We start from the raw sequence: 25,406 nt of genomic DNA on the forward strand, positions 1-25,406 counted from the left end.
TGTCCCTCCTGCAGAAATGGGGATCCTGTTAGCTGCCCCAAGCCCCCAGCCACCCATGCCTCAACACAGCATGCAGTGTTTCTCACACAGAGGCTGCAGCAAGAGGGAGGGAAGCCCAGTCACCTGTATTCTAGTCGCTGCGTAGTCCCCGAAGTTCCCGGGCGGTGGATAAAGAGGACCGGGGAGTCACTGGTGCCCAAGCCTCTCTGCTGAAGCTGCCCGGCCGATGATCCGCTGGTCGGGCCAATATTAGCAGTCGCCGCCAAAGTAAGGGGTGCTCTGGCTGTGGTGCCCAGACCCTCCAGCCGGGTTGACGTGGAGGAGGAGGAGGGGGACGAGGTTGAGGCTGGAGAGACGATGAAGGGCACTTTTAGAGTGTGCATTATAATAGCCCCTAGAAGCGGGAGAGGCTCTCCACCACTGAGCACAGCACCTGCTCAAATGCCAATTGAAATTATTTTTGCCCCTCACCTCCTCGTCCCCTCCACGCCTTTCCTCGAGCCCCTCCAAATTGGGTAGCTTTGCGCCAACTCGGTGGTGCTGGGGCCACTGGGCAGCTGGCTGTGGCACCTTCTCACGCCAGGGCACAGTGCACAAGGGGGTGGAGATTTGGCCCACCCCCTGACCCCACGGAGAGGCGTGTGTGGGCGGGGGCACAGACCGGAAGCACTCCCCCAGGAGGTGGGACTATGTGGAGGGGTGGAGAGTGGGTGGGGCCTCCTGAGATTGACAGTTGGCAGTCACTTGACACCCTGGTATGCCAGTGGGCGTGGCACGGGTAAAATGGCGACGGGCCATATGCAGAAAGAAGCCGGGTTCGAGAGTGATCAGAAAAAACTCTTTTTAGGTGCTTCCAAGGCAGCTGCAGTGCAGCACCTTCACATCATTTCTTCTTTTAGGGGTAGGGGCCTCATCTGGGAGTTTCCTCCCTTCACCAATCACTTCTGATAGGGACCCTGCACCACAAGTGTGGTGGCAGGTGGCAGCTCTGAGCACCAGTCCTGCTCATAGGCACTGAGGGTGGGATGTTGGGTTCACAGCCTTTGAGCCTGGCTGAAACTCCAATCAAGGCACAGCCTCAGAGCCATCAGCAGCTGGGGAATGGGCAGGCAGATGTGCTGCCTGATTGGACTAAATCTTGCTGGGAATTTAAACCCTTCTTCCAACCTTGCAGGGAGAGCAGGCAGCAGAGCAAAGACTCACTGAAAGGCAAAGACATGTGCACTTCCGAGAAGGCCACCAGTCCCACACCCCCCAGCACCCTGCACCCCAGCTTACCCAGCTAACTGGCACATGCTGGGTTTAACACTCACTGTTCCTTTCTCTCTCAAGCCCTCACCTGAACTCCTTTCCTTAGCTGGAGGGATGGGGCATCCAGTGGGGAAGACAGGACTTTTGGTGGGGAAGAGAGACTTGAGGGGGAACTCAGATCTGGCAGGTGTGTCCCAAAGGATGCAGATGCTCCAGAGCCACACCACCCTACAGGTAGAAGGCAGGTGGGACTCCTTGCTGGACTCTTGCATGGGGAGGGATGCAGGGATGCTAAAGGATCCTGAGCCAGGTCTGGGGCACATAGAAGGGAGTCAGTGTGAAGCGGCCCACAGTTCTTGGGGTACAGCAGTCACCTGCTCATGTTGGCTCTGACTCTGCTGTGGGCTCTGTGGCTTGAAGGCTTTGCATCCTGTGTTGTCCCCTGTGTCTGCTGCAAGATATCCAGATGTTGCAAGGAGCTACTGCCAGGTCCTTATGGGAAGACTTAGTTGGGATTTTCCAAGCCACAGGTGGAGCTAGGGAGAGTGTAAGGGCTGACTCTAAGCCAGACATAAGGAGCTGTGTGGCCCTGGGAAAGTTACTGAACATTTTACCCATTTTACCCGTGCCACAGGAGGCCCACCAAACTGAGAAGGCAGGAAGCTAAGGGGCTGAAAAGGAAGTAGCCTTTCAAACCCATAGATCATTTCCTGGAAATGTGGAAGCTCCCAGCCCCAAAACAGTGTCTTGAATCTGAGTTCTGCCCTAATCTGGATTCCTATCTCAGGCCTGGCCCAAAAGGGAATCATGCGGGGCAATTTTAATCCACCAGCATCTTGGAACCCAGAGTGCTTAAGCAAGGGGAGGGGAGCAGAGGATAGAGGTCAGGGTGGGAAGGGCCCATGGAAGACTAGCTAAGCCATGGCACCACTGAGGCAGAACTAGCAGCATGGGTCAGGGAGGTGGGTGTGAGGCCTGGGACGCACAGCCCTGCATTCCATTTCTTTTCCATGGTGGAGGGAGAGCACATGGCCAATAAGGGATACAGGTAGTGGGAAGGAACACAAAAGGGACAAATTTGGAGTGCTCCATTGAACTAAATCTCGCTGGGAATTTAAAACTCTCCCCCAAGCTTGCAGGGACACCTCATAACAAAAACCTCATTGCCCCACTGCCTTTGGGCCTGGGAGAGGATCATCCCGTCCTGCGGTTCCAGCCAGAACCTCATTTATTCAGGAGACTTCTGGGGCACCCCCAGAAATCCCAAGTGCAGAGGAGTTACCTCTGCTTGGCTGCTTGAGCGGCCTCGTGCTGACACCTGGTGGCCACTTCTAGAATTACAGCAGATGAGCCCACAGGTCTTAGTACAACTTGGGGCATTCTGGGGAGAGGGCTGAGGGGGCAAAAGGACATTTGTCTCTACGGAGCGGGGCCCGCTACAGCATCAGGGTACAGGTGGGCTCTGCACTTTTCTGTGCTCAGATAGGAGACTTTTATCCATTTCCATCCTGGCATTACAGAACAGGTGGTGGAGGGAGGCCTAGGGGAATTCCCCCCTTGGGGGACTCCCCAACACTAGCGGATGTGGCAAGGCAGATGCCCAAAACCACAGGTGCAACCTGGGACACCTTCCAGAAGTATCGTTGTGTTCTGAAAATTAGTGGGGCCTGTATTATATTTGTATCAGAATAAAATCAGATCTATTACTGGGAGGCTCTGGGAAGAATGTTAATGTTAGGACCCCCTTCCCAAGGCAGAGACCCTGGGAGGAGCAGGGGTAGGCTGAATTTTGTTCTCCCAAGCCCGCTTGCGAGCAGGGTTTTCCAAATCTGGCCCGATCCTGCCACCTTGTGGCCACTTGTAGAAATGCATTCGCTGCCTCAGAAAGCCTAGTTTCCCTTAAATCAGTAATAGTGCCGCCTGGGTAACAACAGGGTTGCTTTATCAAACCCAGGAATGGAGAGAACCCCAACCTGAACGAGCTAGGTTTTGTCCCATCGGATACCTTCAGCTCCCCGCATCTGTGCAGCAGGTAGTCTGACCAGCCTGGGGAGATTGCTGGGGGCTGCATACAGGCTTGAAGGCCCCCAGGCCACATCACGAGGGCCCTAGGGGCACCGGGCATGATGGAGGGGAGGGGAGCAGTGGGCAGGAGGAGGCCTGGAGGCTGACAGGGTTCACGTGCTGGCTCTGCCCGTGGAGGTGGGCAAGCCGGGTCACCCCCTGGGCCTCCACCTCCCCTGATCTCATGAGTTCCATGTGCAGGGACACAGAGGCCTGGAATCAGTGTCTGGCACAGAGTAAACGCTAATAAACACTCACTATTATACTCTCCTGATGTGAATGTGTATCTGCCCCTGACTCCCCTCACTGTTGGCACTAGAACATTCTTTCCTGGGGCCATATGGGGGTGCAACCTAGGTGGCTGGTGGCTCAGTGGCAGGCCCTGGCTGGTCCTGGTCTCTGCCCCATTCCTGGCCTCCTTTCGGTGGGGGCCCTCCAGGACCCCAGTCCTGAGGCTCCTCCCTTGGGGAGCTGGTCCTCCTGGCAAGCCCCCCCCCCCAACATACCCATGGGCCACATGGCGGGGACCGCATCCACTTCCTCTTGCGCATGATCTTGGGAGGACTACCAGACCCACAGGGCTGTCCCAATGCCACCAAGCCCCAGAGAGGGACAGCTTGCTGGACATGGGAAGCAAGCAGCGGAGTCAGGACAGATCGCTGAGCCTAAACCCGGCCTTGGCCTCCCACGACTCCTCACCTACATGCCTGGCCCACTGGGGACGATGCTTCCTGGGATGACAGTGGCATCCTGCTAGGGAAGGACCTGATGGTGTAGAGAGGCAGGCCTGCTGATTGGAACAGGTCCTGGGGGGCTCCCCCACGCACATAGTGCGCCATGCTGGGCCCTCTCAGCAGCCAAGGCAAGGACAGCCTCCTTTGGTTTCCCTCTGAGAGATGAGGAAGCTGAGCCCCAGAGATGTTCAGTAACCTTCCCAAGACCACACAGCCAGGAGCAGCAGAGCAGGGACTTACACCCTGGCCCGCCTAGCCAACCACCTCTCCCCCTGCAGCATGGCACTAGCCTGGGTGGACACTCCGGCTGGCCCTGATATGCTGAGGCTTGAGGGGAGGGGAGACACTCACAGGATTCGGCCCATCATGCCCTCCAGACCTCAGCCTGTCCCTTCTTTTTGGTTGGGACTAGCCCGTGCCCAGCCACGAGGAGGGGGGGGGGCATCTGAGCGAATACAGCTGCCACTGTGGCCCCAAGGAATGTGGCATGAGCTGTACCTGACCCACAGCAACAGCCTGACATGGACTTGTCCTCAAGGTTGAGATGCCTGCGTAGGGGCACAAGACACCTCCTCCAGGAAGCCTCCCAGCCTGCCCTCTGTTCTGAGCTCTGACTGTGTGACTAGAGCCGAGGAGTTTCTCAGCCAACTCTTCCTTCCTCCAGAGCTTGGCCTCTCTGCCACTTCCTTTCCCCACAGCTGGGCCAGGGTCCAGAATGCACCCCCATGGGCAACCAAGGACCAACCCATCCTCTAGGCCTGGAGAAGGCCTTTCTGCCCTTTCCCCACCCCTGCCCCTTAAAGATCTCCTTGATGAGTTGAGCATGACAGACCTCACGAAAGTACCATGGAGGGTCAAGGAGGGCCAGAGGGTTACAGAGGATCAGGGAGGGCCAGGGAGGACTAGGGAGGGTCAAGGAGAGCAGAGGATGGGTTACAGAGGATGAAGGCAGGGTCATAGAGGGTGAGGGACGGTTACAGAAGGCCATGGAGGGCCAGGGAAGGCCAGGGAGAGCTAGGGAGGGTTAGGGAGGACCAGGGAGCATTACAAAGGATCACGGAGGGCCATGGAAGGCCAGGGTGGGTCAGGAAGGGTCACGAAGGGCCAGGGAGGGTTACAGAAGATTGGGGAGGGGCAGGGAGGGCTAGGATGGGTTACAGAGGATCAGAGTGGGCCAGGGAGAGTTATAGAGCATAAGGGAGGGTCAGGGAGGGCCAGGAAGTGCTACAGAGGGTCAGGGAGGGCCAGGGAGGGCCAGGAGGGTTACAGAGGACCATGAGGGCTAAAGAGGGCCAGGGAAGACCACAGAGGGGCATGGAGGGTCAAGAAGGGCCAGAGAGGGTTATAGAGGGTCAGGGAGGGTCAGGGAAGGTCAGGGAAGGTCAGGGAGTATCAGGGAGGGCCAGGGAGGGTCATGGAATGTCAGGGAAGGCCAGGGGTGTTAGGGAGGGTCAGGGAAGGCCAGGGAGGGTCAGGAAGTCAAGGAGGGCCAGGGAGGGCCATGGAGTGTCAGGGAAGGCCAGGGGGTGTCAGAGTGGGTCAGGGAGGGTCAGGGATGCCAGAGCCCCAGGCTCAGAGCCTCAGCTTCATCCCAGGCCTCCCAAATTCACCTCCTCCCAGCCCTGTTCTTGCTGCCCACTGAGTAAGAACCTGAGGTCTAGGGAGGGAAGAGAATTTCCAAGGTCCCTCAGCAACTGCGCCTTGGGCGTTGGGAGGGCAGGCAAGGTGGCCCCGCGGGAGGCTGGGCTGGAACTGGGCCAAGTTCTGAAGGGAGGATGGCCTTTGAAGAACAAAGGAGTGGGCTCGGAGTCACAGCAGGGATGGCCACAAGCTGGCAGGGCTGCTGGGGCGCTGGCTCTGTTTTCCAAAAACACAGATGGGCCGAGAAGAGGGTCAGAGTGAGGCCGGCGAATGTGGGCCCCCTTCCCCCCAGGTTCTGATGGCTCAGCAGCCAGCCGAGTCCACATGGGGCTGGAGGGGGTGGGGCCAGCCCAGAAGCTCAGGGATTTCTGCCCCCCCGGGCTGGGGGCCTCGAGGCCCACCTCCCTCCCTGGCCAGGCCCAACCCTCATGGGTTCACGGATGGGGAGCCCTGAGTGTGGCGATGGGGGCTTGGGCTCGGCCCCCCATGACCCTGTCACCTTGGTCCAGGGGTCAGCCTCTTGGGTCTGGACATCCAGAGCCTCTCAGAGTGAGGGGAGCTGGGGAAGCAGCACCCACGTCCACCCCCCGCCTGATGGATTCTGGCTGCAACCCAGCTGTGGGCCCAGCAGGGCCCCCCAGGATGCTGTGGCTCAGCCCAGTGCCTTGGGGGGTAGGAATGGCGGGGTGACCTTTCGGTACAGCCCCAAGTCCCGCTTCTGGGGGCAGCCTCAGGGACCCCTCGGTGGAGCCTCAGAGCCCGTCGGGACCAGTCCCCCCCAGCCAGTTGCAGGCTGGGGCTGGCAGGTGACCTGGGGGCTCAGGACCGGAGGGGCGGGGGGGTTGGCGCCAGCGCTGCCTGACCATGCTGCGGGGGACGATGGGGAGGCATCCCCGTCAGCGTCCACTTTCGAAGGAATCTGCCTCGCTGTCCCTGTGCGGAGGCCAGAAACAATAATGCCGGAGGGAGGGCGGGAGGAGGGCCAGCCCCCACCACCCTGTTTATCTCTGCACTTCCCAGACCCCTGTCCACCTCCGACCCCAAAATGTTCTTTCTGGAACTGACCTCTCTCCTCTCAGCACCAGGTGGGGACGGGGGTGGACATGGGACATGGGGCCCAGCTGGACCCTGCCTGAGGCCTCCCGGGTCCCAGGGTCCCTGCCGCGCTGAAGCCTTCCGGCTCGAGGGGCCGGCTGGCCCGACTGACCAGCGGCCCCCAGCCCGCAGCCTCCAATCCGTCAGCTCCCTGCAGACCCTTCGGCAGAGGGCACGGGCGCCGGCCCCTCCGCTGGCCTCAGCGTGCTCAGCCATCGTCCCACCCCGGGTCCCAGGCCCCCGCAGTCCTGGGGGCCGGGGCTCAGGCTTTCCCTGGAGACTTTCCCAGAATGTTGGGGACCTGGTACTTTTGTCCAGCCTGGTCCCCACTTGGCTGGGGGCCTGAGACCCCGCACACACCGTCTCTCCTTCCTAAGCCTGAAGGCCTCTTGAGCCAGCGTCCCCCACGGCTCCCGTGAGGGCCCCACGGCTCCCGTGGGGAGACCATCGGCCTGGACAACGCTGAGGGACGTGTGGCAAAAATGGGGCTTTGGTGCCCTCTGCTGGTCACATCTGTGAATGGCCGCCCGGGCCCCCTTGCCTGGCGTGGACAGGTGCCTGCTCGGGGAGCCACCTGCGCTGGGGGCCTGATCATGCCTGGGCCCGAGGGCAGGCTCCCTAAGGTGGGGACACAGGTGTCTCCCCTCACAGCTCGGCGGGACACAGACGCTGGCCGGGGCTTAGCCTGGGCTCTGCCAGGGGGCCCTTCCAGGAGCTCCCTCTCCTGGGCCGCCCCCCCAGGCACCAAGCCTCCAAGGGCGGGGGGGGGGCACCCTGGCATCCCTGCATCTGCCTCCCTTGCCCCTCAGGGTCTGCTCGGGCCTGGAGAACTGTGAGGACGGTAAATATTTACTGACAGGACAAGGCAAATACTGCCCCAAGGGCCAGGCGGAAGTGCCAGTTTATCCGTGCCAGGAGCAGGTGCAATCTGGGGAGCCAGCCTGGAGGCAGCCACACTGTGTGCGCACCAGAGGGCCAGACATCCTGGCTCCAGCCTCAGTCTCCCCATTAAGAATATGGGTCCAACAGATCCCACCCCACGTGGCACTCATGACAGTGGGACACCGACCAGACATGAGAGCAGGTGTGTGGGGGCGGGGGGCACCCTGGCCCTCTGGTGAGAGGGCTGGGGGACCCAGCATGGCCAGGGGTCTGCTCCTCCACATCCCGCTGCCCCTGGCTAAGGGGCACTTGGCCTGGATGCAGCTGAGAGCCACTGCCAGCCCCGCAGGCGAGGGAAGCCCAGGTTCCAAGGGCAGGCAGGGTCTGAGGACATGGGACGACTGTTCTCCCAATTCCCAGAAGGGGCGGAGCATGGGCCCGGAGGGGGTGGCAGAGCCAAGGTCTGTGGGCCTGGCTTCCATGGGGTGACCCGGGGGCTCCGGGAAACTGGGGCATCTGGGGTTCAGTGCTCAGGAGGGTGCCAAGTAGGAGGCTGGGTCTGATCCCACCTCTGCCACCGGGGACCCTGGCGACCATGGGCATCCCCTTCTCCCTGCCCCCGGGATCCGTTTGTGGGGGGGGTATGGAGAGTCCTGCACCCACCTTGCCAAGAACACAGCCGTGGGGGGCCGAGGGGCTGGTGGGAAAGGCTCGGCAGGAGAGCCTGGGTCTCAGGGCTGCAGTAAGTCTCAGGAGGGAACGGGGAGATGGGCCCCGGCCCAGGCAGGGGGGCCAAGGGTGGCCACACACCATGCCCGTGTCTCTTGGGTGGGCAGGCTTTCCCACCCCAATGGACATGAGCCCTCTCCTGAGCCCCCCCAATGGAAGGGAGTCCTCCAATGACGCCCCCGAGTCCCCAGCACCACCCAAGACCAGCTGCACCGTGAGTCCCACCAGCTGAGATGGCCCCATATACTCCTGCTCCCCACTCCACAGAATTTGCTGGCCCCTGAGGGGGAGGGGGACACCTGGGTCATCTTTCAGGGTCTTGCCCGCCAGCAGGCCAGCCAGAACACGGGCTTGGCTAACTGCTGCCTCCAGGCCGGCCCCGGGCACTTACCTACCTCAACTCCTGCAGGACGCCCCTGCCTCTACCCCTGCGGATGGGGCCACCTGGGTGCTCCCATGGACGATTCGCCGCCGATGGCAGCCGCCTCCTCCCCTCCTCTTCCGGGTCCAGTGTCCGGCTGTCCACTCCAGGGGCGGAGCTAGTTGGGGGACGGCCTCGTCTCTGGGGGTGTCGATGTCGTGGGGAGGGGGTGGCCCAGGAGGGAACCTGGGGGCTACAGGGAGGCTGCCGAGACAGCCAGGCCCCAGCAGGATGATCTACTTCTGGCCCCGAGGCCGCCTCTGCGTGGTCTGCAGGCTCGGGGGGCCTGGGCGCCCGGCCCCGGCCCCGCCATCCCCAGCCCCGGCCCCGGGCGGGGCCTTCAGGAGAGGTGCACATTGGTTTGGCTTGGGTGGCCGGCTGGCCAGCCTTCTGTGCTGCCAGGGTCACCCGCTGACCTCCCAGGCCACAGCCAGCCCAGACAGCCCCCAGGCTCTTTGGCACGCCAGGTGACGGCTTAGGCGGGGTGCCCAGTGGGCCCACACTGGAGGATCCCTGAAGACCTGAACCCAAGTGACCTCATCCTTAGGCCCGAAGGCCCTTCTGGGACTGACCACCTGGTCTGGGGCTGCTGAGCAGGAGGAGAGGGCCGCAGGGCAGCAGGGAGACCCAGCCTGGGCCCTGTGGGCTGCAGTTCTTGGGGCAACATAGCTGGGACACCCCTGAGTGCCAGGCCCAAGGCTCCTGCCCAGTGCCCACAGGGTCCGAGTCTGTCCCTCAGCTCAAGGCTGCCATGTGGCTTCTCTGATTCCTCCAGGGCACCCGTGGGTTCCTCTGGCTGGATCTGGGCTGGGGCTGGGGCTGGGGCTGGTGGTGGAGAGGCACTAGAAAGGCCCAGCCCTGGGGAGCCTCTTGGGCCCTTCTCTGTCCCCTGCCCCTGCAGGACCCCGTCCCCCTCTCAGCCTCCATCAGAAATAGCTTTAAAAGTAGAGCACCGCAGGGCTAGGTGGGGAGAAGTTGCTGGAGTGTTCTCATTCTCTTTCCTTGGAAAGTGCTCTGGGGGCCCTGAGAGCTCAAGGCTTTTGAGCTAAGAGAATCTGCTCCCAGCCAGTGCCCAAGGCCCCCCAGGCCCCCAGAGCCCCCAGAGCCCTTCTCTGTCCTGTCCTGAGCAGCCAGGGGCCCTGGGACCTCGCAGCACCCAGGGCAGGAGCTCGCCTGTGGGCACCCAGTGAGCAGGGGCCAAGCTTGGAGGGGCTGGTGTAGAGAACAGGACGGGGGCCCCTGCAAGGGCCCCCACGGCCCAGGCAGTCACCTTGCTGGCCCCCCGGCCGACGCCTCAATCCCCACACCACACAGACGACACTCACAAGGCTCATTCAGGGGGTTTATTGAATAGCTTGGGGTGCAGGGCTCGGAAGGCTCAGGGCCGCTGGCGCGGGGAGGCGCCCTAGTTGCAGTAATTCTCCAGCTGGTAGAGGGAGCAGATGCTGGTGCAGCACTGTTCCACGATGCCCCGCTTCTGCAGGGCCCCCTCCAGCGCCAGGGGCTGCAGGTCGCCCGGTCCAGGTGCCCCGCCCAGCTCCACGGCCCTTGCTGCGGGGAGCAAACAAGGGGGAGTGGGTCGGGGAGGGAACGCGCTCCCCCACCTGCCCACCATCCCATGCTGGCCTCTGCCGGGACAGCAGGGTGCCCGCCGCCTGGCACGGGGCCCGTGCTCCCTGCCATCTGTTCCCAGGACCCGGGGGGGGCCAAGGCTTGAGTCTGCCCATGCGCCCCTGCTGCCCGACACTGACGGGGGAGCTGGTCGCCTGCAGGACGCGACCAAGGGCATGTCATTGTTCTTTTTAACGATCCCGCCTGCCTTCCCCGGTGCCAGGTAGGAAGCCAGGGTGGGGCCGGCGGGGGCTCACCCTGCGGGTCCTCCACCTCGCGGCGGGCCTTGGGCGTGTAGAAGAAGCCGCGCTCCCCGCACACCAGGTAGAGCGCCTCCACCAGGTGGGAGCCACACAGGTGCTGGTTAACGAAGGCTCGGCTCGGGGCCGGCGCCCAGAGGGCCAGCAAAGCCAGCAGGGGCAGGAGGTGCGTCCAGAGGGCCATGGCGGGGGACGGGGACCTGGGGGACAGACGGGGTTGAGGCTGGAAGGGGCATGTGCCCCACCCAGGACCCCACCCTGTGCTCGGCCCCCAAACGCTCTGAGGTAGGAGCTCTTGTCCTCCTGGGGCCCAGACACCCCGGACTCCTCAGCGGGGCAGCCCCAGGCTGACAAGGAGCCCACGGGGACACACCTGCTAGCCGTCCGTGTCCGGGTGCAGCTGGTCCCAGGGGGCTGGGGGCTGCAGGGCCCTCCTGGCTTTATAGCTCCTGATCCCACTGCCCTCCCCATTAGGGCCCCCAGTGGGGGTGGCAGATGGCCGGGGGGCTGAGGCGGCAATTTCTGGATCATTTCCCCAGTGCTGGGTCTGCGGGAACGGCTCCTTGGTCGTCAGCACCTGCAGGCCCACAGGGTCATTAGAGTCTTAACGAGGGGCCTGATGGCCACTCACAGCTGGGGGCAAATGTCTCCATGGGAGCAGAGCCCCCACCCCCCAGGGCCTTGCCTGAGCCACATTTTCCACATTAGTCCAGGGGAGCCGGGGGCCAGAGGAGGGGGCTTCTTCTGCCTGGCCCCTGGACCCCTGTCTGCCCCCGGGGCCCCTTGGATGGTGCAAGGCCATGGGGGTGGTGTGGGGGAGCATCTCGTCCCTGCTCACAGCCCTACCCCACCCCAGCACGGCAACCTTGCTGAGACCCTCAGCACCCAGGGGTGCTGCACTGAGGGCCGAGCTTGGGGACCAGCCGCTCGCTGTGTGGACGCTCGGGCCAGGCCCTGCTTCTCATGTCTGCCGTGGGGGCAACAGACACCCTCTGTGTGGGGGCCCCACCTGTCCTGCCCACGTTCCCCCTCCGTGCCACCCCTGCTTCTGGAGGCCCCGCCAGGCTCCCCCATGCTGACCACTTTCAGACCATCGACTCCCTGGGCTTTCATATATATGGTTGGGGCCCCTGGGGTGCTCCCCAGCCCCCTGGACAGGACCAGGAGAGAGGTCAGAACCCTCTCCCCCTCCCCCTGCCATGTCTAACCGTGACACCACTAGGGTCTGTGACAGGCTGAGCCCTGCCTCCTCCTGTCGCCTCAGACCAAGTGGGCAGGAAGGGTTGGGGGCATCCTGTGCCCTTGCCTCAGCATGGACCCCAGTCTCCAGGCTAGACCCTCTGCCCAGGCAGTCCTGGTCTGTGGCCCTGCACGACCGGGGGACTACAGGGGCCTGGCCCACCTACTCCAAGCTCAGCAACTCCCCCATGCTGCACTCTGCACAGGGTGGACGCCCCTGATCCCGTGGGGCGCCTTCCCCACTGCCGCTTCCGCCTGGGCCGCGCGGCAACCCCCACAGCCAGCATGGAGCCCGTGGCCGTCTGCAGCCGCGGAAGGTCTGGGGGTCTCTTGAGAGGAACATGCAGGACAGGAAGCTGGGTGGAGCAGGACCCCAGTGAGAGGGCGGAGCCCAGGGGCCAGTAGAGCCCGGGGGTTGGGGCCGGCCCTCACCTCTTCCCCAGGGTCTTAGTGGGGCTCACAGCCCTCAGAAATGGCCTCACTGGGGTCTCGTGGGCTGAAGGGATGCAGGTAGGGGAGGCCTGGGATGGGCAAGGTGCTCAGACCACCAGGGAGGGCTGGGGAAGAAGCTTTTGCCCCAGAGGGCCTTGACAGATGAATAGGAGTTTACGGGGACTGACATCCTAAAAGCTTAACGCCGGGGCCCTGGTGATGTGTGGCAGGCACAGTTGCCAGGAGTGAGCAGGGCCTGGGAGACCCGTGGGCATTTCTCACCCCGCGACGAGGGGGGAGCCAGGCACGCCCCGGGAAGCCCCCGGGCTTCTCTCCCCGAGCACCAGGGGCAGGGCGGGAGGAGGAGCCCCTTGGGCTGGGCCAGCCCTGGAGGATGCGGGGGCTCCAGCTGGAGGGCCATGTCAGACCCCTTGAGTGAGCTGAGGGGCAGCTTACAGAGCCTGGAATCCAGCCCGCAGACGCCTTGCTGGGGGACTCAGGCCCAGGGAGGTTATCTGGGAACCAGCTCAGCTGGACTCCCCATCAGCACACATTTTGGGGACAATTTCCAGGCCCTGCTCCGTGCGGGTGGGATGCCTCAGGGCCCCGTTCCTGCACCTGCTACGGGCTGGCCCCTGTACCCCTGTCCTCTAGTGGGGACACCCGGCTTGTGGGGAGGGCCCAGCCTGCAGCCCTGCCTTGGAAGCCACAATGGCCAAACGCAGAGCTGTGAGCCCCAGGTGCGGCTCCCGATGCCCCCACCCCCCGCCCCTACGGGGATGATGCGCTCAGCCAGGACCCCCTCCGCCCCCCGGAGCTGCTGGGGGCTCAGCACAGGCTGGTCCTCCGGGGTGAGCAGGGCATCTCCTATCTGGCCTGGGCTGCCTGGTGAGGTCTCGGAGAAGGCCGGAGGCAGAAGAGAAAGCTTTGAGCAAGGCTAGGAGCAGGGGGTGAGGGGCCCAGCCCTGAGCCCAGCACACACAGGAGGCCAGGGAGGCGCTCAGAGGGATTCTTTCTTTTATTGAGGTTGTGAGCGGGCGGCGCGGGCAGCATGGGCAGGACAAGGACACAGCAGGCAGAGCTGAGCAGCAGTGGGGTGGGGATCCGCGGGGTGCCCTCCAGCAGGGAGGATCTCTGGCGGGCTCTCGGGGTGCCCAGTGACCCAGCCCCTCACGTGGGCAGGGGCCAGGGGGAGGCTGGGGAAGGGAAGGGAGACCTCGGGGCCTCTCCCACTGCTCCTAGCTGATGGCGCTCAGCGCATGGGTGAGGGTGTGCAGCTCATCCTGGACGCCCTCCAGGGAGCGCCGGATCGCGTGGGGACTGTCCAGCACGTCGATGGCCAGGGTATACGGGTCAAACTTCACGGAGAAGGGGCGTTGGATGCGGGAAGCATAGTTCCTAGGGAGGGGAGGGCGTACGGACCCTCGGTCACCTGGTGGGGACTCGGGGGGCACTGGGGAGGTGGGGAGGAGCAGGGGCCGCTTGGGACAGAGTCTGCGGTCCCCAGGAGAGGGGGCGCATCATCAGTGCAGGGCAAGCCCAGGCCCCAAAACTCCTTGCAACCAACCGACTGGACAAGGCGGGGGATCGAGGCCTGCTCCAAGGGTGGGGGGCAGGGGAAGGACAGGCCTTTCCCAAGCGGGCCTCTGCTGGACCCCCATCCCGCCCCACCCCTCCGGGAGGCCTTCCTGGGCTGTGTGCCCCAGAGAGCCTCAGGTCTGTTCCTGTCCCCACACTTGCTTGTGGGATCCGGCCCTCCCGCACCTCCACTCTGCAGACACAGCCCCTGGGCCTCGGTTTCCCTTAGCTGGAAAACAAGACTCTTTCCGAGGATGAGCAGGTGGGATGCGTCAGGCTTTGCCCCCTCTCCCAGACACCACTGGTCACGCACCCTCAGCCCCCGGCCCTGGGGGCTCCTTGCCCCCTCCAGGCCCCCTTGCACCCTCAGCCACCCCTGCCCCTCTGTCCCACCCAATGGCCCCAGCTGTTCAGCAGGCAGGAGGCTGGGAAGGGCCCCACACATCCTTCTTACAAAGGTCAAACTCTGCCTCCTGAAACCTGGCCTTGACCTGGCCACCAGTCGGGCAGCTCTCCCCCCCACCCCCCCGGGACTTTTGGGGGGCCTACGGTGGGAGGGGTGTGCACGCCAGGCCCCGCTTGCAGGTTAGCCCAGTCTGGGGGCGTGGGGGGTGGGTCTCGGCCCTGGGAGCCCTGGCCCACCTGAGCTTGTCCTTGGCATCGCTGAAGCTTTCGGACACAAAGTACACGGACTGGTAGGTCTGGTCCTGGTAGGGCTGCACGGCGGCAGCGTCCGGGTCGAAGGCCCGGATCTCAGGCTCCTCAGACAGGGAGTGCTGCAGGAGGCCAGAGGTCGCAGGACCCCCCACCCTGGGCCCGGAGGGAATAGGAGCGCCGCTCCCTGACTCCACACCCTCCCCGCGGGGGTCCTCTCGAGGCCTGGGCACCCTGCGGCTGGGACAGCGCAGGACGAGCTTTCTCGGTCACCCTGCTCCCCCCTCCCCGCAGCCCCAGTGCGAGCACCCTCCGGGGCCGGGGCCCGGCAGGGGCGGGCCTCACCAGGAGCTCCCCGTAGGAGGACAGCAGCCCCGCGCCGTAGGCCTTCACCTCGCCATTCTGCTTACACAGCCCGAACTCCACCGTGAACCAGTACAGCTGGCGGGGACAGCACTGCGTGGGTGCCCACAGCCGCCACCCCGCCAGCCCCTGCCGCTCGGCCCTGCCGCACCCCCAGCCCCAGCAGGGCCCGGCCGGCCCTGGGGATCACAGCGTAAAAGTGACACTCCCTGGACAGAAGAGGGGACCTCAGCCCAGATGGGGGGCCCCCCAACCTGAACCCAGGTGTCCTGAGCGTGCCCCCCAAGGCCCGGCAGGGGAAGGCACCCACCGTGGACAGCTTCTCGATTTCCTCGTCAGAAGCCCCCAAGGACGCAAGCCCGATGTCCTGTGGAGGCAGGAGACTCAGCAGGGAGAGGCTCGGCCCACCCCTGCGTGGGCGCCTGCATGGGGCGAGGGTGCTCCAGGCGCCCTCTGGGGTTTCGGGGACCCTCCCAGGATGTGGAGAGCCTCCCAGGGTGGGGGATCTTTCCCAGATACAGAGATCCTCCAGGTATGAAGCGTCCCTCCGAAGATGGGGGACCCTCCTGGGATGCAGGGACCCTCCAGGTATGCAGGGGCCCTCCCAGGATGGGGGACCCTCCTGGGATGCAGGGACCCTCCTGGGATACAGGGGCCCTCCAAAGATGGGGGGACCCTTCTGGGATGCAGGGACCCTCCTGGGATGCAGGGACCCTCCAAGTATGCAGGGGCCCTCTGAAGATGGGGGGACCCTCCTGGGATGCAGGGACCCTCCAGGTATGGAAGCCCTCCAAAGATGGGGGACCCTCCTGGGATGCAGGGACCCTCCAGGGATGCAGGGACCCTCCAGGTATGCAAGCCCTCCGAAGATGGGGGACCCTCCTGGGATGCAGGGACTCTCCAGGGATGCAGGGACCCTCCAGGGATGCAGGGGCCCTCTGAAGATGGGGGGACCCTCCTGGGATGCAGGGGCCCTCTGAAGATGGGGGGACCCTCCTGGGATGCAGGGACCCTCCAGGTATGGAAGCCCTCCGAAGATGGGGGACCCTCCTGGGATGCAGGGACCCTCCAGGGATGCAGGGACCCTCCCAGGAGCAATCAAGGGACCAGGACAGCTCTGTGCTGTTCTTCAGGAAGCCAGCAGGTGGCAGCACAGGCCATGGGGCTCTGCCAGCCGCCCCCCCCCCCCCCCCCCCCCCCCCGTGGGCTCTGCGGCAGCCGGACTGACTCCTCATTTTTATAAGGTGGTTTTCCCAGAACGGGTCCAAGCACACCCGCCACGGCCCACCCGCCCCTCTATTCCAGGATGACCCAGTCTCCTTGCAGCCTCCCGGACCCAAGCGGACAACGTCCAGCCGCCGAGGGACTCAGGCATGGTGCCGGGGTGGCCGGCAGGGGCTGCCCCCGCCCCAGGCCTGAGACACACCTGGGAGAACTGAGCAAAGGTCCGGTCGGCCAGCATGGGCACGTGCCCCAGCAGCTCATGGCAACAGTCCCTGTGGGGGCGGGGAGAAGGGGCGGCTGGGGGCGGGGGCGGGGGGCCGCAGCCCGCCCCTGCCCCCTCCCCCACGTTCCGGGGGCTCGCAGGCGGGCACCCCGCGGGTCGCTGCGGAGGCGGGGCAGCAGGCTGGGCGGCAGGGGCGGCCCCGCGGGGAGCAGGTGCACACTCACGGCTCGGGGGAGTGCATGGGCGAGGACGCATGTCGGATGTACTGGGTGCACTGGAACACGCGGAAGGCCAGGCTGGCCAGGAAGTCCCGGGCGGACAGCAGGCCGGCCACGGGCCGCAGCTGGAAGCCCGTGCGCTCTGCAAGGGCCGCGGGGGTCAGGGCGCCAGGCTGGGAGGGGCCTCCCTCCTGCGGGCCCGCCCCTGCGGCCCACGCACCCTTCAGGAAGCGGGACACGTCCTCCAGCTGGGGGATGCTGTCCTCCCGGTAGCCGCTGAAGCGCTCCAGCAGCTGGAAGGCCTCCAGGTGCTCCCGGCAGGCGTGGGTGGCGTAGAGGCCCTTGAGGGTGGTGTAGACCTCCTTCCTGCGGGCAAGGGTCTCAGGCCCTGCGGCGGGGCTCCCGTCCCCACGCGGCCGAGCCTGACGGCCGCCCGACCCCAGCCCCGCCCCACATCCAGCAGCCAGTCCTTGTGGGCGCTCCTCTCTGCCCCCGCCCGGGAGGCTCTGCAGAGGCCCCCACTGCAGGCCTCTCGCTGGACCCTGAAGACCCTGGCCACCGGGGGGCTGCGGGGGACAGAGGGCCACGGGATGACCGGGCCCAGCCGCAGCCTCTCCTCCCAGATGGCCTTGGGAAGTCCCTCCTCTACCTGGCCTCCACACGCGGCCCTTCTCGTCCCCTCCGCCCCAGCAGGGCCACCGGGTCTTACCAGGTGGCAATCTCCTCGGCCGTGTACTCCACACGGGGAATAGGGTCGCCGCTGCGGACGGGGTGCGCAGTCAGCAGGGGCCCCTCGGGGAGGGCGGGCAGGGGGGCGCACAGGAGGGGTTTGGGGCTGAGCGCATGCCGGCCGCATGGTCTCGGCAGCTTCCTGTTTGCTCGGCTGGGACTCGGGGACCCGAGCCAGTGACCACAGTGATGGCACTGGTGACAGAGACGCCCCCCCCACCAGTGTGAGGCTCCACTGGCTCCCCGAGGCCGAGGCTGCCAGGGTCCTTACTGCTTGTACTGGAATGCGATCTCCGCGATCAGCTTCCGGCGCTGGCGGTAAGCCTGGTCCGAGAAGCCCTGGGGGCAGTACCACACGCGCTCAGGAGCCTGCCCGCCCGACTCCTCCCTGCCCTGCCCGCCACCCCTTCCTTCCCTGCTCAATGCCCCTTCCCTGCCTGCCACCCCTTCCCTGCCGGACGCCCCTTCCCTGCCCACACCCCCCTCCCTGCCCACCTGATGCCCCTTCCCTTCCTTGCCCACCACCCCTTCCCTGACCGATGCCCCTTCCCTGCCCGACTCCCCCCTCCCCTGCCCAACACACCCTCCCTGCCTGCTGCCCCTTCCCTTCCCTGCCCACCGCCCCCTTCCCTGCCCGATACACGCGCCCTCCCCCCCCACTGGCTGCCCCTTCCCTGCCCTGTGCAGCAGGGTGCCTGGGGGCTGCACCGAGCCCAGCCTCGGTGGTTCTGCCGGGAGCCAGACAGCAGACAGAGAGAGTGATGCCCCATCCATGACACCCTGGCCATGAGGACGGGGACACAGGAGGCCAGGAGGCCCGGGGGCACCCGCTTACCGGATGATCCAAGTCCAGGTCAGGGTCAAACTTGGTGACCAGATGGTGACACTTGTCCAGCTCAGAAACTTTCCTCGGGAACCAGAGGACTTCATGGAGGGTGGAGGGAACAGGGGCCTGCATGAGCGTCAGGCCGGCCTGGAAGCAGCCTCCCTTGCGGCTTCCTCAGTGGGGGGCGGGGTGGGGGATGGGGGCGTGACAGTGGGCAGGTCCCAGAGGTGCCCCGGCCAGCACACAGATGAGCAGAGGGCCTGAGCCGGCAGGGAGGGGGGCCCCCCAGGCCTCACATGTGGTCCCCTCAGGGGTCCCCTGTGGAAGCTTCTGTGTCCCCATCTCAAGGTCATGTGCCCCATCTCAAGGTCATGGGTTACCCACAAGGACAGAGGATCCAGCCTCACCCTTGTTCTCCCCAGCACCACGCACGTCCTCTGCCACCCGGCGCACGGAGCTGAGCAGGGCGGGCAGGTCGGCACTGGGCACCTCACAGCGCACAAAGTACTCCAGGTGGGGGCCCCCTGCCCGTGGCTTCTGGGCGGGCCGGGTCTCCAGATGGTGGATTTGGGCTTCAAACGTCTTAGGGAGCAAGGGAGAGACAGAGATGGAGAGACAGAGAGAGAGATGGAGAGACAGAGAGATATGGAGAGAGAGACAGAGATGGAGAAAGAGAGATGGAGAGCGACAGAGAAGGAGAGAGACAGAGAGATGGTGAGACAGAGAGACAGACAGGGAGACAGACACGGGGAGGGAGGGGAGACGGGGATGGGAAGGAAGAAGCTCCATGGGGTCAGCTCCTGTGGCCCCACCCTGGACGTTTGCGGCCACGAACACCCAAGCCGTCCTCCACACTCGGGTCAGAGCCTGCGGCCTGGGGAGGGCTTGCGGCTGGGAGGTGGGGTTTCGTCCAGTTTGCGTGATGGGAGTCCTCAGCGCGGTCCCTCCACCCAGTGTTCTGGGTGACGTGTTGCGTCCCTCGGGCCTGAGTCCCCAGCCGCTGGTCGGAAGGTGGCCTCATCTGGGGCTGGGGGTGGGCCCTGGACCCCACTGTGGCCCCCCCACCCAGGAGGCTCAACCCCCCGCTCAGCGCCACTGAGTGCCCAGGGGCCTGGCAGGAAGGCTCCGCTCGCCGCCACCTCCCGCCCGTCGCCGTTGCCCAGCAACAAGGACGCAGGTTCTCGACAGGCCCTCGGGCCACACGGATGTCCAGGAGCAGGAGCCCAGCTCTAATGTCATTTGGGGGCTAGGAGCCCGTGTCCCGCCCGGCCTGGTGTGACCAGAACAACTAATACCATCCGCCATCACATTAGCCAGAGCCCGTCAGGGGCAGGGGGGGTGGGAACCCCGACTTCCCAGGCTGCCCTGCTGGGAGCCACACGCACTCACCCCATATGTCACCTGTGTGTGACGTGGTGGGTGTGGGGGTGGCGGGGGTTCACGGCCCGGTGGAGGGCTCGGGCTCAGGCAGTTCCCGAGACCGCGAGGGGGACTGTGAGGGCCGTGGGGCCCCCTAGAGCTCTCGGGGGTGCAAACCCCCAGGCCCAGGGCTCCTGAGCCCCTCTCCCCTGGTGGCCCTCAGTGGCAGTCATGCCTCTGCGTGAGTCCCGTGGAGAGGACACCGTGTCCGCACCTGTCACAGGTCCGCACCAGCCAGCCTCACCTCAAATGCCTTCACGGCCCGGGACAGCGACGCGGTCTTGGCGCCCCGGAGGGTGAAGAGCAGATTCAGCATGGCCTTCCCGTCCTTGTCCTTGAACACTGCGGCCTCTAGGGGGTCCCCGGGCTCCGAGGAGGCGGCCGATGCGGCCTCGGCCTTCTCTCGCTCCTTGCGAGCGTCCTCGATGAGGCTCTGTCGCCGCCCGATGAAGCGCGGGGACTGCGAGGAGAGGACACACCCAGCTCCCCCTGTGCTTGGCCGCCCCCAGTCCCTGTTCCGACCAGCTGGCGTCCGTGAGCCCCTGCTGTGCCCACGGGGGGTACGGCTGGCCAGGCCTCACTTGCTGGGGCAGAACTAAGAGCCTGTCTCCACCCGATGGGGGTTGGGGGGTGGCCAGGAAGATGTGGAGCCACAGGCTGGGGGCCGGTGTGGCAGGAGGATGGGCCCACAGCACCCACATGCTGCCTTGCTTCTGTCCCCGGGTCCCAACTGGACGAGGTGACAGGAGGGGTGACTCAGGACCCTGAGGTGGACATCAGCCAGAGCACTGGGGAGGGCAGGGAACATGGTGTCTGGCTCCTGGGAGGGACCCCCACGCCAGCCATACTGAATGACGTCACCTCGGCACCCCAACCCCGGCCCTTCCCCACAGCACAGGGACATGGCCAAACTTGGTCCACAGCCTGTCCCCAAGACCGTGACCCCCAGGCCTGCATGAAGGAGGAGCTGAATGTCTGGGGCTCGTCCCTTGGAGCTGAATTTCCAAGAAGGTTCTGGTGTCCTTGGGTCTTGGAACATGGTGGGGAGGGTGCAGGAGAAGCCCCTCGAGCCCCCGCTTGGCCTCGGGGGTGTGAGCAGAGCAGGGCTGCAGCCCCGGGTCGGGGAGCACCTGCAAGGCTGGGTGGGCCCTGGGAGCTGGGTGGGGAGGACGTCTCACTGAGAACGGGGGTGGGGGGGCAGTTCTCTGAGCAGGTGCCTGCAAATCACATTTCCAGAACCCAAACCATGTTTTCATTCAAGGTCTAAAAACAAAAGCTCATTTGAAATGTTGGGAGCTGATCATTCTGGGGCATCCTTGAGGACATGCAAGACCCTTCTTCTGGCCTGAGTGGTCTCCAGTTATCCAGCCTCATGGAGGTGAGGTTGCCCGGCACGGACCTCCTGCCCTCGGGGGCCCCCAGGTGCTGGGTGATGCCTTGGGGACCGTCCTGTGGTCAGAGGGGCCCAGGGTGTCTAGGCAGGGGAGGTGGGATTCAAGACAGGAGGTCACACGTGGTCACGAATGCGTGGCCGGTGGACAGGTGGATGACAATGGAAACCGCCCTGGAGCCCCTATCACCCTTGGGCTCAGGACTGGGGTCTGCCCCTCCATGTGGCCGGCACCTTCCCCCAGGAGCTGCCGCCAAGGCCCAGGACACTGTCACACACACACACGCCGGGCCGGGGAGGAACCACCCACGGAGCTTCAAACACCCCCCAGTGGAGTGGTCGGGGGTCGCCTACCAGCCTGGGCAGAGCAGATGCTCAGGGCCAGGACCCCACACCGCACCCAGGTCTGTGGCGTCATATGGACCCTGAGTCCGGGGCCCCTGCCAGCCTTTGGGGGACACCCCTGCGCTTCCAGCCCATGCTGGCCATCGGGCACCAGCAGCCCCCTTACCATGATGGCTTCGGCCTGCTTGGCATCCAGCTCGGAGACCGCCCTGCGGAAGCCCTTGGCCTGGGGCGAGGCAGAGCTGGGAGTGGGCATGGCGCCGGTGTCCGTATAGGGCTCGCCTCCACAGCCCTCTGTCGGGCGGCCTCTTATAGGCTGAGCTGACGTCCCCCACCTCCCACCTCCCCGCATCCTCTCCTGCCGCCTGCCGCCTGAGGGAGGCGGTGGGCGGGAGCGAAGACGCGCAGGAGAAAGGGCTCTGTCCCATTAAATCTAATTGCGTCCCCGCTGCAGGCGCCCAGCAGGGGTACGGCCCTCGCTCTGAGTCACCTCGGCTCCAGAGGACGGGCTCTGCGGGGCTGGGGACAGCTGGCGTCCCCTTAGCTCCACACCCCAGGTGGGGGTGATGGTGGGTACACAGGGAGGTACTATTCTGGGCACCCTGAGACTGCACGTGGCAGGTGGCCTGGAAACCCCCGAGAGGAGAAATCCAGACTCCAACCTGGGATGTCAGGAGAACATTTGCTTTTCCAGAAGATTCTTCATCAAATTTCCCAACAGGATCCCACGGCATGTTTCCATTAGATGCCACCAGCAGGAGCGTTAGCTATCCCTCGTCCCATTTCCCTGGGCCTGGATCCCCAGGCACAGCCAGTGAGACCTGGAATGTTCCAGAAAGGCCCATCCCTCCAGTGTGAGGAGCCTGGAAGCGGAGGGAGGGATGTCTGGCTGGCCAGCCCCTCTCCTCCAGGACCTTCCCCCAAACCGGTCTGACCATAACACTCTTACTTCCCCACCCTCTATGGCTCCCCATCGCCCTCTGGAAGCAGTCTGAGAGCTCAGTCAGTGCAGAGGGAAGTGCCTCCTCCCACCTCCCCCTGCTGATCTTCTCACCCTTGGCTGTTCCCACTTCCTGCTCCAGGAGGGCCTGGGGGTCCATGATACCAAGTTTGCAATATTCACCCCCTTCTTCTCCTGGTGAGCTCCTATGCATTCCACAAAACACAGCTCAGCCACCATTCATTCTGTGATGTCTGTGCTTTCTTGTCCCTGATATTAATCTCCCTCCTCTGCAAACACCCTGAGGCCAGGACCCCCAGCTGCTTGGCCCACTGCATCTCCTGGTGCCTGGTGTGGGCCCTGGCCTGACTCATCTCCTAGACTCTGGGCTCAAGAGCATGTCTCAGCGGCCTCTGCCCCTAAGGCCTGGCCCAGAGGAGGTCTTCCATAGGGATGCCGCTGTGTCCTGAAGGCCCTGGAAGAATTTGCTCCGAGATCCCCAGGGTGCAGGCCGGGGCGGGCTCTACCCCAGGGCACCAGGGTCCCCAGCCAGCATCCAGGCCTCCTGGAACTCTGGACAGGCTCCCCTCCGCCCCTCCAGGGTGGGCTGCAAGGGACCACTTAGGGATGCGGATCCAGGCCTGCAGGTTTGCCCTGGGGGGCGCCGGGCAGGGGGTTAAGCACCGCGCAGGAGGAGTGGCTGAGTGTGGATTTAACCTTTCGGCAAATGTCTTCTGCTGACACAAATATTGTTTTTTAATTCCTTTGCCTACCTGAGCTGGCGTGGGCCTGCACGGAGGCTCCGTGGGGGCGAAGCTTCCTTCCCCGGGGCCAGGTGGCAGCGGGCAGGAGGGCGGAAGCTGCGGACTCCCTCCCGAGCTGTGTGCTTCCCCCTCTGGCCTCCGGCTTCCCCTGACCAGGTGTCTATCTGTCCGTGCACAGGGGGTCCATCCTGGGAAGGCTTTACCACACATCCCCACCCTGCAGGGCTGGTTGACCAACCTGGGCGCAGTCCGGGCCGTTCCTCCTCACCCGCGGGTCCACCCCAGCCAGCATCTTCTTTCCTGGCCAGACACCCTCGTGTCCTCTCTCTGGCCCGCGGCTCCCCCTGCGCCCAGGGTCTCCCGGGCTCAAGCCCAGACGGTGATCTGTAGGGCCTGCCTATAGACAGCTGAGGTGTCTGTAGACCCGTCCTGCAGAGGGGAGACTGAGACCCCAGGCAAGTGATTTCTCTGGGTCCTGCAACGTCCGGAGCCCTGGATTCCCAGCTCGCAAGACATTCCTTTCAAGGATCCAGGGCCTCAGGCCATAAGGAGAGGAATCCAAGGGGCAGACGGAGACCAGCGGCCCCCACCCCAGGGATAGAGGGTAGGGTTTCAAGCCACTGCAGAGGAGGTGGGCACCAGGAGAGGACATGGGGTCCCTGCTGCCCAGACAGCCCTGGGAGTATGAGCCGATCTTGGGGGGGCAGGGTGAGGAGCAGAGCGTCCGGGGCCCAGTGCGGTGGGGGTGCGCTCTGGGGCCGAATCGGGAGGAGGGGCCAGCCCCCTGTGCAGCCCCCCGCCCCTCCCATCACCCTGAATAATCCCAGCCGTCAGGCCGGGCACTCAGCACCAGTGCTGAGCTGGGTGCTTCCTCTTGTGGCCTCTTGTGCCCCGGCCTCCAGAGGACGTAATGGCCCATAAGGACAGCATGCAGCTCCCTGGCATCGACCGGGTTCCTGGTGTGGGGCAGGGGTGGGGCAGGCGGCCTCCAGCCTCAGGTTCAGGGCCTGTCTCGAAGGCAGGGCTGCTCCCCCTGGGCCCACTGCCTTGCCCACTGCGGGACCCCGCCCTTCCTCTCCTCCCCAAACCACAGGAGGGCCCAGGCTGAGCTGCCGAGGGAACCCGAGGGGGGCATCTCCCTGGGGTCCTCATCCCGTGGCTCTGCAGGGCCCCACCGTCGGAAACCACCTGCGAAGAGTCTGAGGTTCGTGCTTCCCGGCAATCAGGGGTCAGAGGTTGCTTCCATGGTGTGAGCAGGATGAAGGTCTTTGTCAGTGGGCATCGTCTGTGTCGTGGGAGAGGCACACATCTGTGGGACACACAGCCCCGGGGCCCCGGGCAGCGGGTCTCCAGAGAAGCCCCTCCAGAGCCCGCAGCCTGGGACCAGGGTCCCTGTTCACAGGGAGACGGGCCTGCACGGGCACACACCACATCCCTCGGAGGATTTGGGGGCACTCCGGATGTCATGCTGCCCTGGGCCACCCCTGGGTCCCCGTGGTCCTTGGGGGCTGCAGGGGACAGGGAGGCCTGTGTCCCGCCCCTCCTGCCCGGGCCGCCCACCTCCAGCCTCGGCGCAGCCCCAGGGCTCCAGGGCCTTTCTCCACGTTTGGGGACAGGCGGGGGAGCAGTCTCCCACCCTCCCCCATGCTGGAAGAAGACCCAAGACGCCTGTCACACCGGCCCTGTCAGAGCTGAAATGTCAGAGCAATTAGCTCTAACGAGGCCATCGGATGGAACCGAGCAGCTGGGCGAGCCGGCGGGGGCAGGTCGGACCCAGAGCCACCGCCCCACTGGTCGATCCGATGCACTCAGGATAATTGGGCATTTGGAAGTCAGACCTGCAGGAAGAGATAGGGGAGGAGCGGGCCATGTCTCCCCTGCCCCCGCCCCCCCGTCCCCAGGCCCCTGCAGCAGTGACCTGCTTGGCTCCCTTCCCCAGACCAAGTCCTGCCTGGCCCCCAGGCCCAATGGCCGCCCCTCCTCCTCCAGGCAGACCTCCCTCCTGCCTCTCATCTGAGCTCCCTTCCCGCCAGGCTGACCCCTCAATGGGGCAGGGGGACGGGCTGACAGAAGGTTGGGCTCCAGGCTCAGTGCTGGCAATCCACCTTTGGGAGGGTGGGAAAGGGGATCCTGACTCTGCCCCCTGTCCCATCCCCATGGGGAGGAGGAGCACCAGGTCCCACTGACACCCGGGATTAGTGCTCTCGGGCCTCTGGAAAAGCTGTCCACGCCTTCCCTAAGAGTGCCTGTCCTAGGGTCCTTCCAGCAGGGGCCTGGGGCAGGGCAGCCGGGCTGGGCATCCCTGTGCTGACATGGAAGGGAGGGCAGGACTCGAGTGTGGTCAGACCCAGGCCCCACATGAAGGAGGGAGGGC

General features: G+C 64.9%; 2 protein-coding genes across 4 annotated transcripts; both read right to left on the bottom strand.

The window, feature by feature from the left end:
* Positions 1-10,220: 10,220 nt before the first annotated feature.
* On the bottom strand, positions 10,221-10,876 carry INS (insulin). Its single transcript, XM_045892528.1, has 2 exons — positions 10,686-10,876; positions 10,221-10,368 (listed from the first exon to the last, which is right to left on the bottom strand). Exons 1-2 carry the CDS (start codon positions 10,870-10,872, stop codon positions 10,223-10,225), a joined length of 333 nt encoding a protein of 110 aa, XP_045748484.1. The 5' UTR covers positions 10,873-10,876; the 3' UTR covers positions 10,221-10,222.
* A 2,483-nt stretch (positions 10,877-13,359) lies between these two features.
* On the bottom strand, positions 13,360-21,584 carry TH (tyrosine hydroxylase). Of its 3 annotated transcripts, none has more exons than XM_045892530.2 (14): positions 21,495-21,584; positions 20,671-20,742; positions 19,838-20,053; positions 18,582-18,756; positions 18,184-18,272; positions 17,620-17,687; positions 17,329-17,379; positions 16,840-16,985; positions 16,626-16,761; positions 16,381-16,450; positions 15,265-15,321; positions 14,937-15,032; positions 14,580-14,713; positions 13,369-13,757 (listed from the first exon to the last, which is right to left on the bottom strand). In XM_045892530.2, the coding sequence occupies exons 1-14, from the start codon at positions 21,582-21,584 to the stop codon at positions 13,598-13,600; spliced, it is 1,560 nt and encodes a 519-aa protein (XP_045748486.1). In that variant the 3' UTR covers positions 13,369-13,597. The 3 variants fall into 3 exon arrangements, with proteins under 3 accessions (XP_045748487.1, XP_045748486.1, XP_045748485.1); XM_045892529.2 differs by having other exon boundaries at positions 21,480-21,584; XM_045892531.2 differs by lacking the exon at positions 20,671-20,742 and having other exon boundaries at positions 13,360-13,757.
* Positions 21,585-25,406: the final 3,822 nt, after the last annotated feature.

Source organism: Mirounga angustirostris, unplaced genomic scaffold (assembly GCF_029215605.1).
Source record: "Mirounga angustirostris isolate CCGP_5_RB_7025 unplaced genomic scaffold, mMirAng1.0.hap1 SCAF_13, whole genome shotgun sequence".
Classification (NCBI taxonomy): Eukaryota; Metazoa; Chordata; class Mammalia; order Carnivora; family Phocidae; genus Mirounga; species Mirounga angustirostris.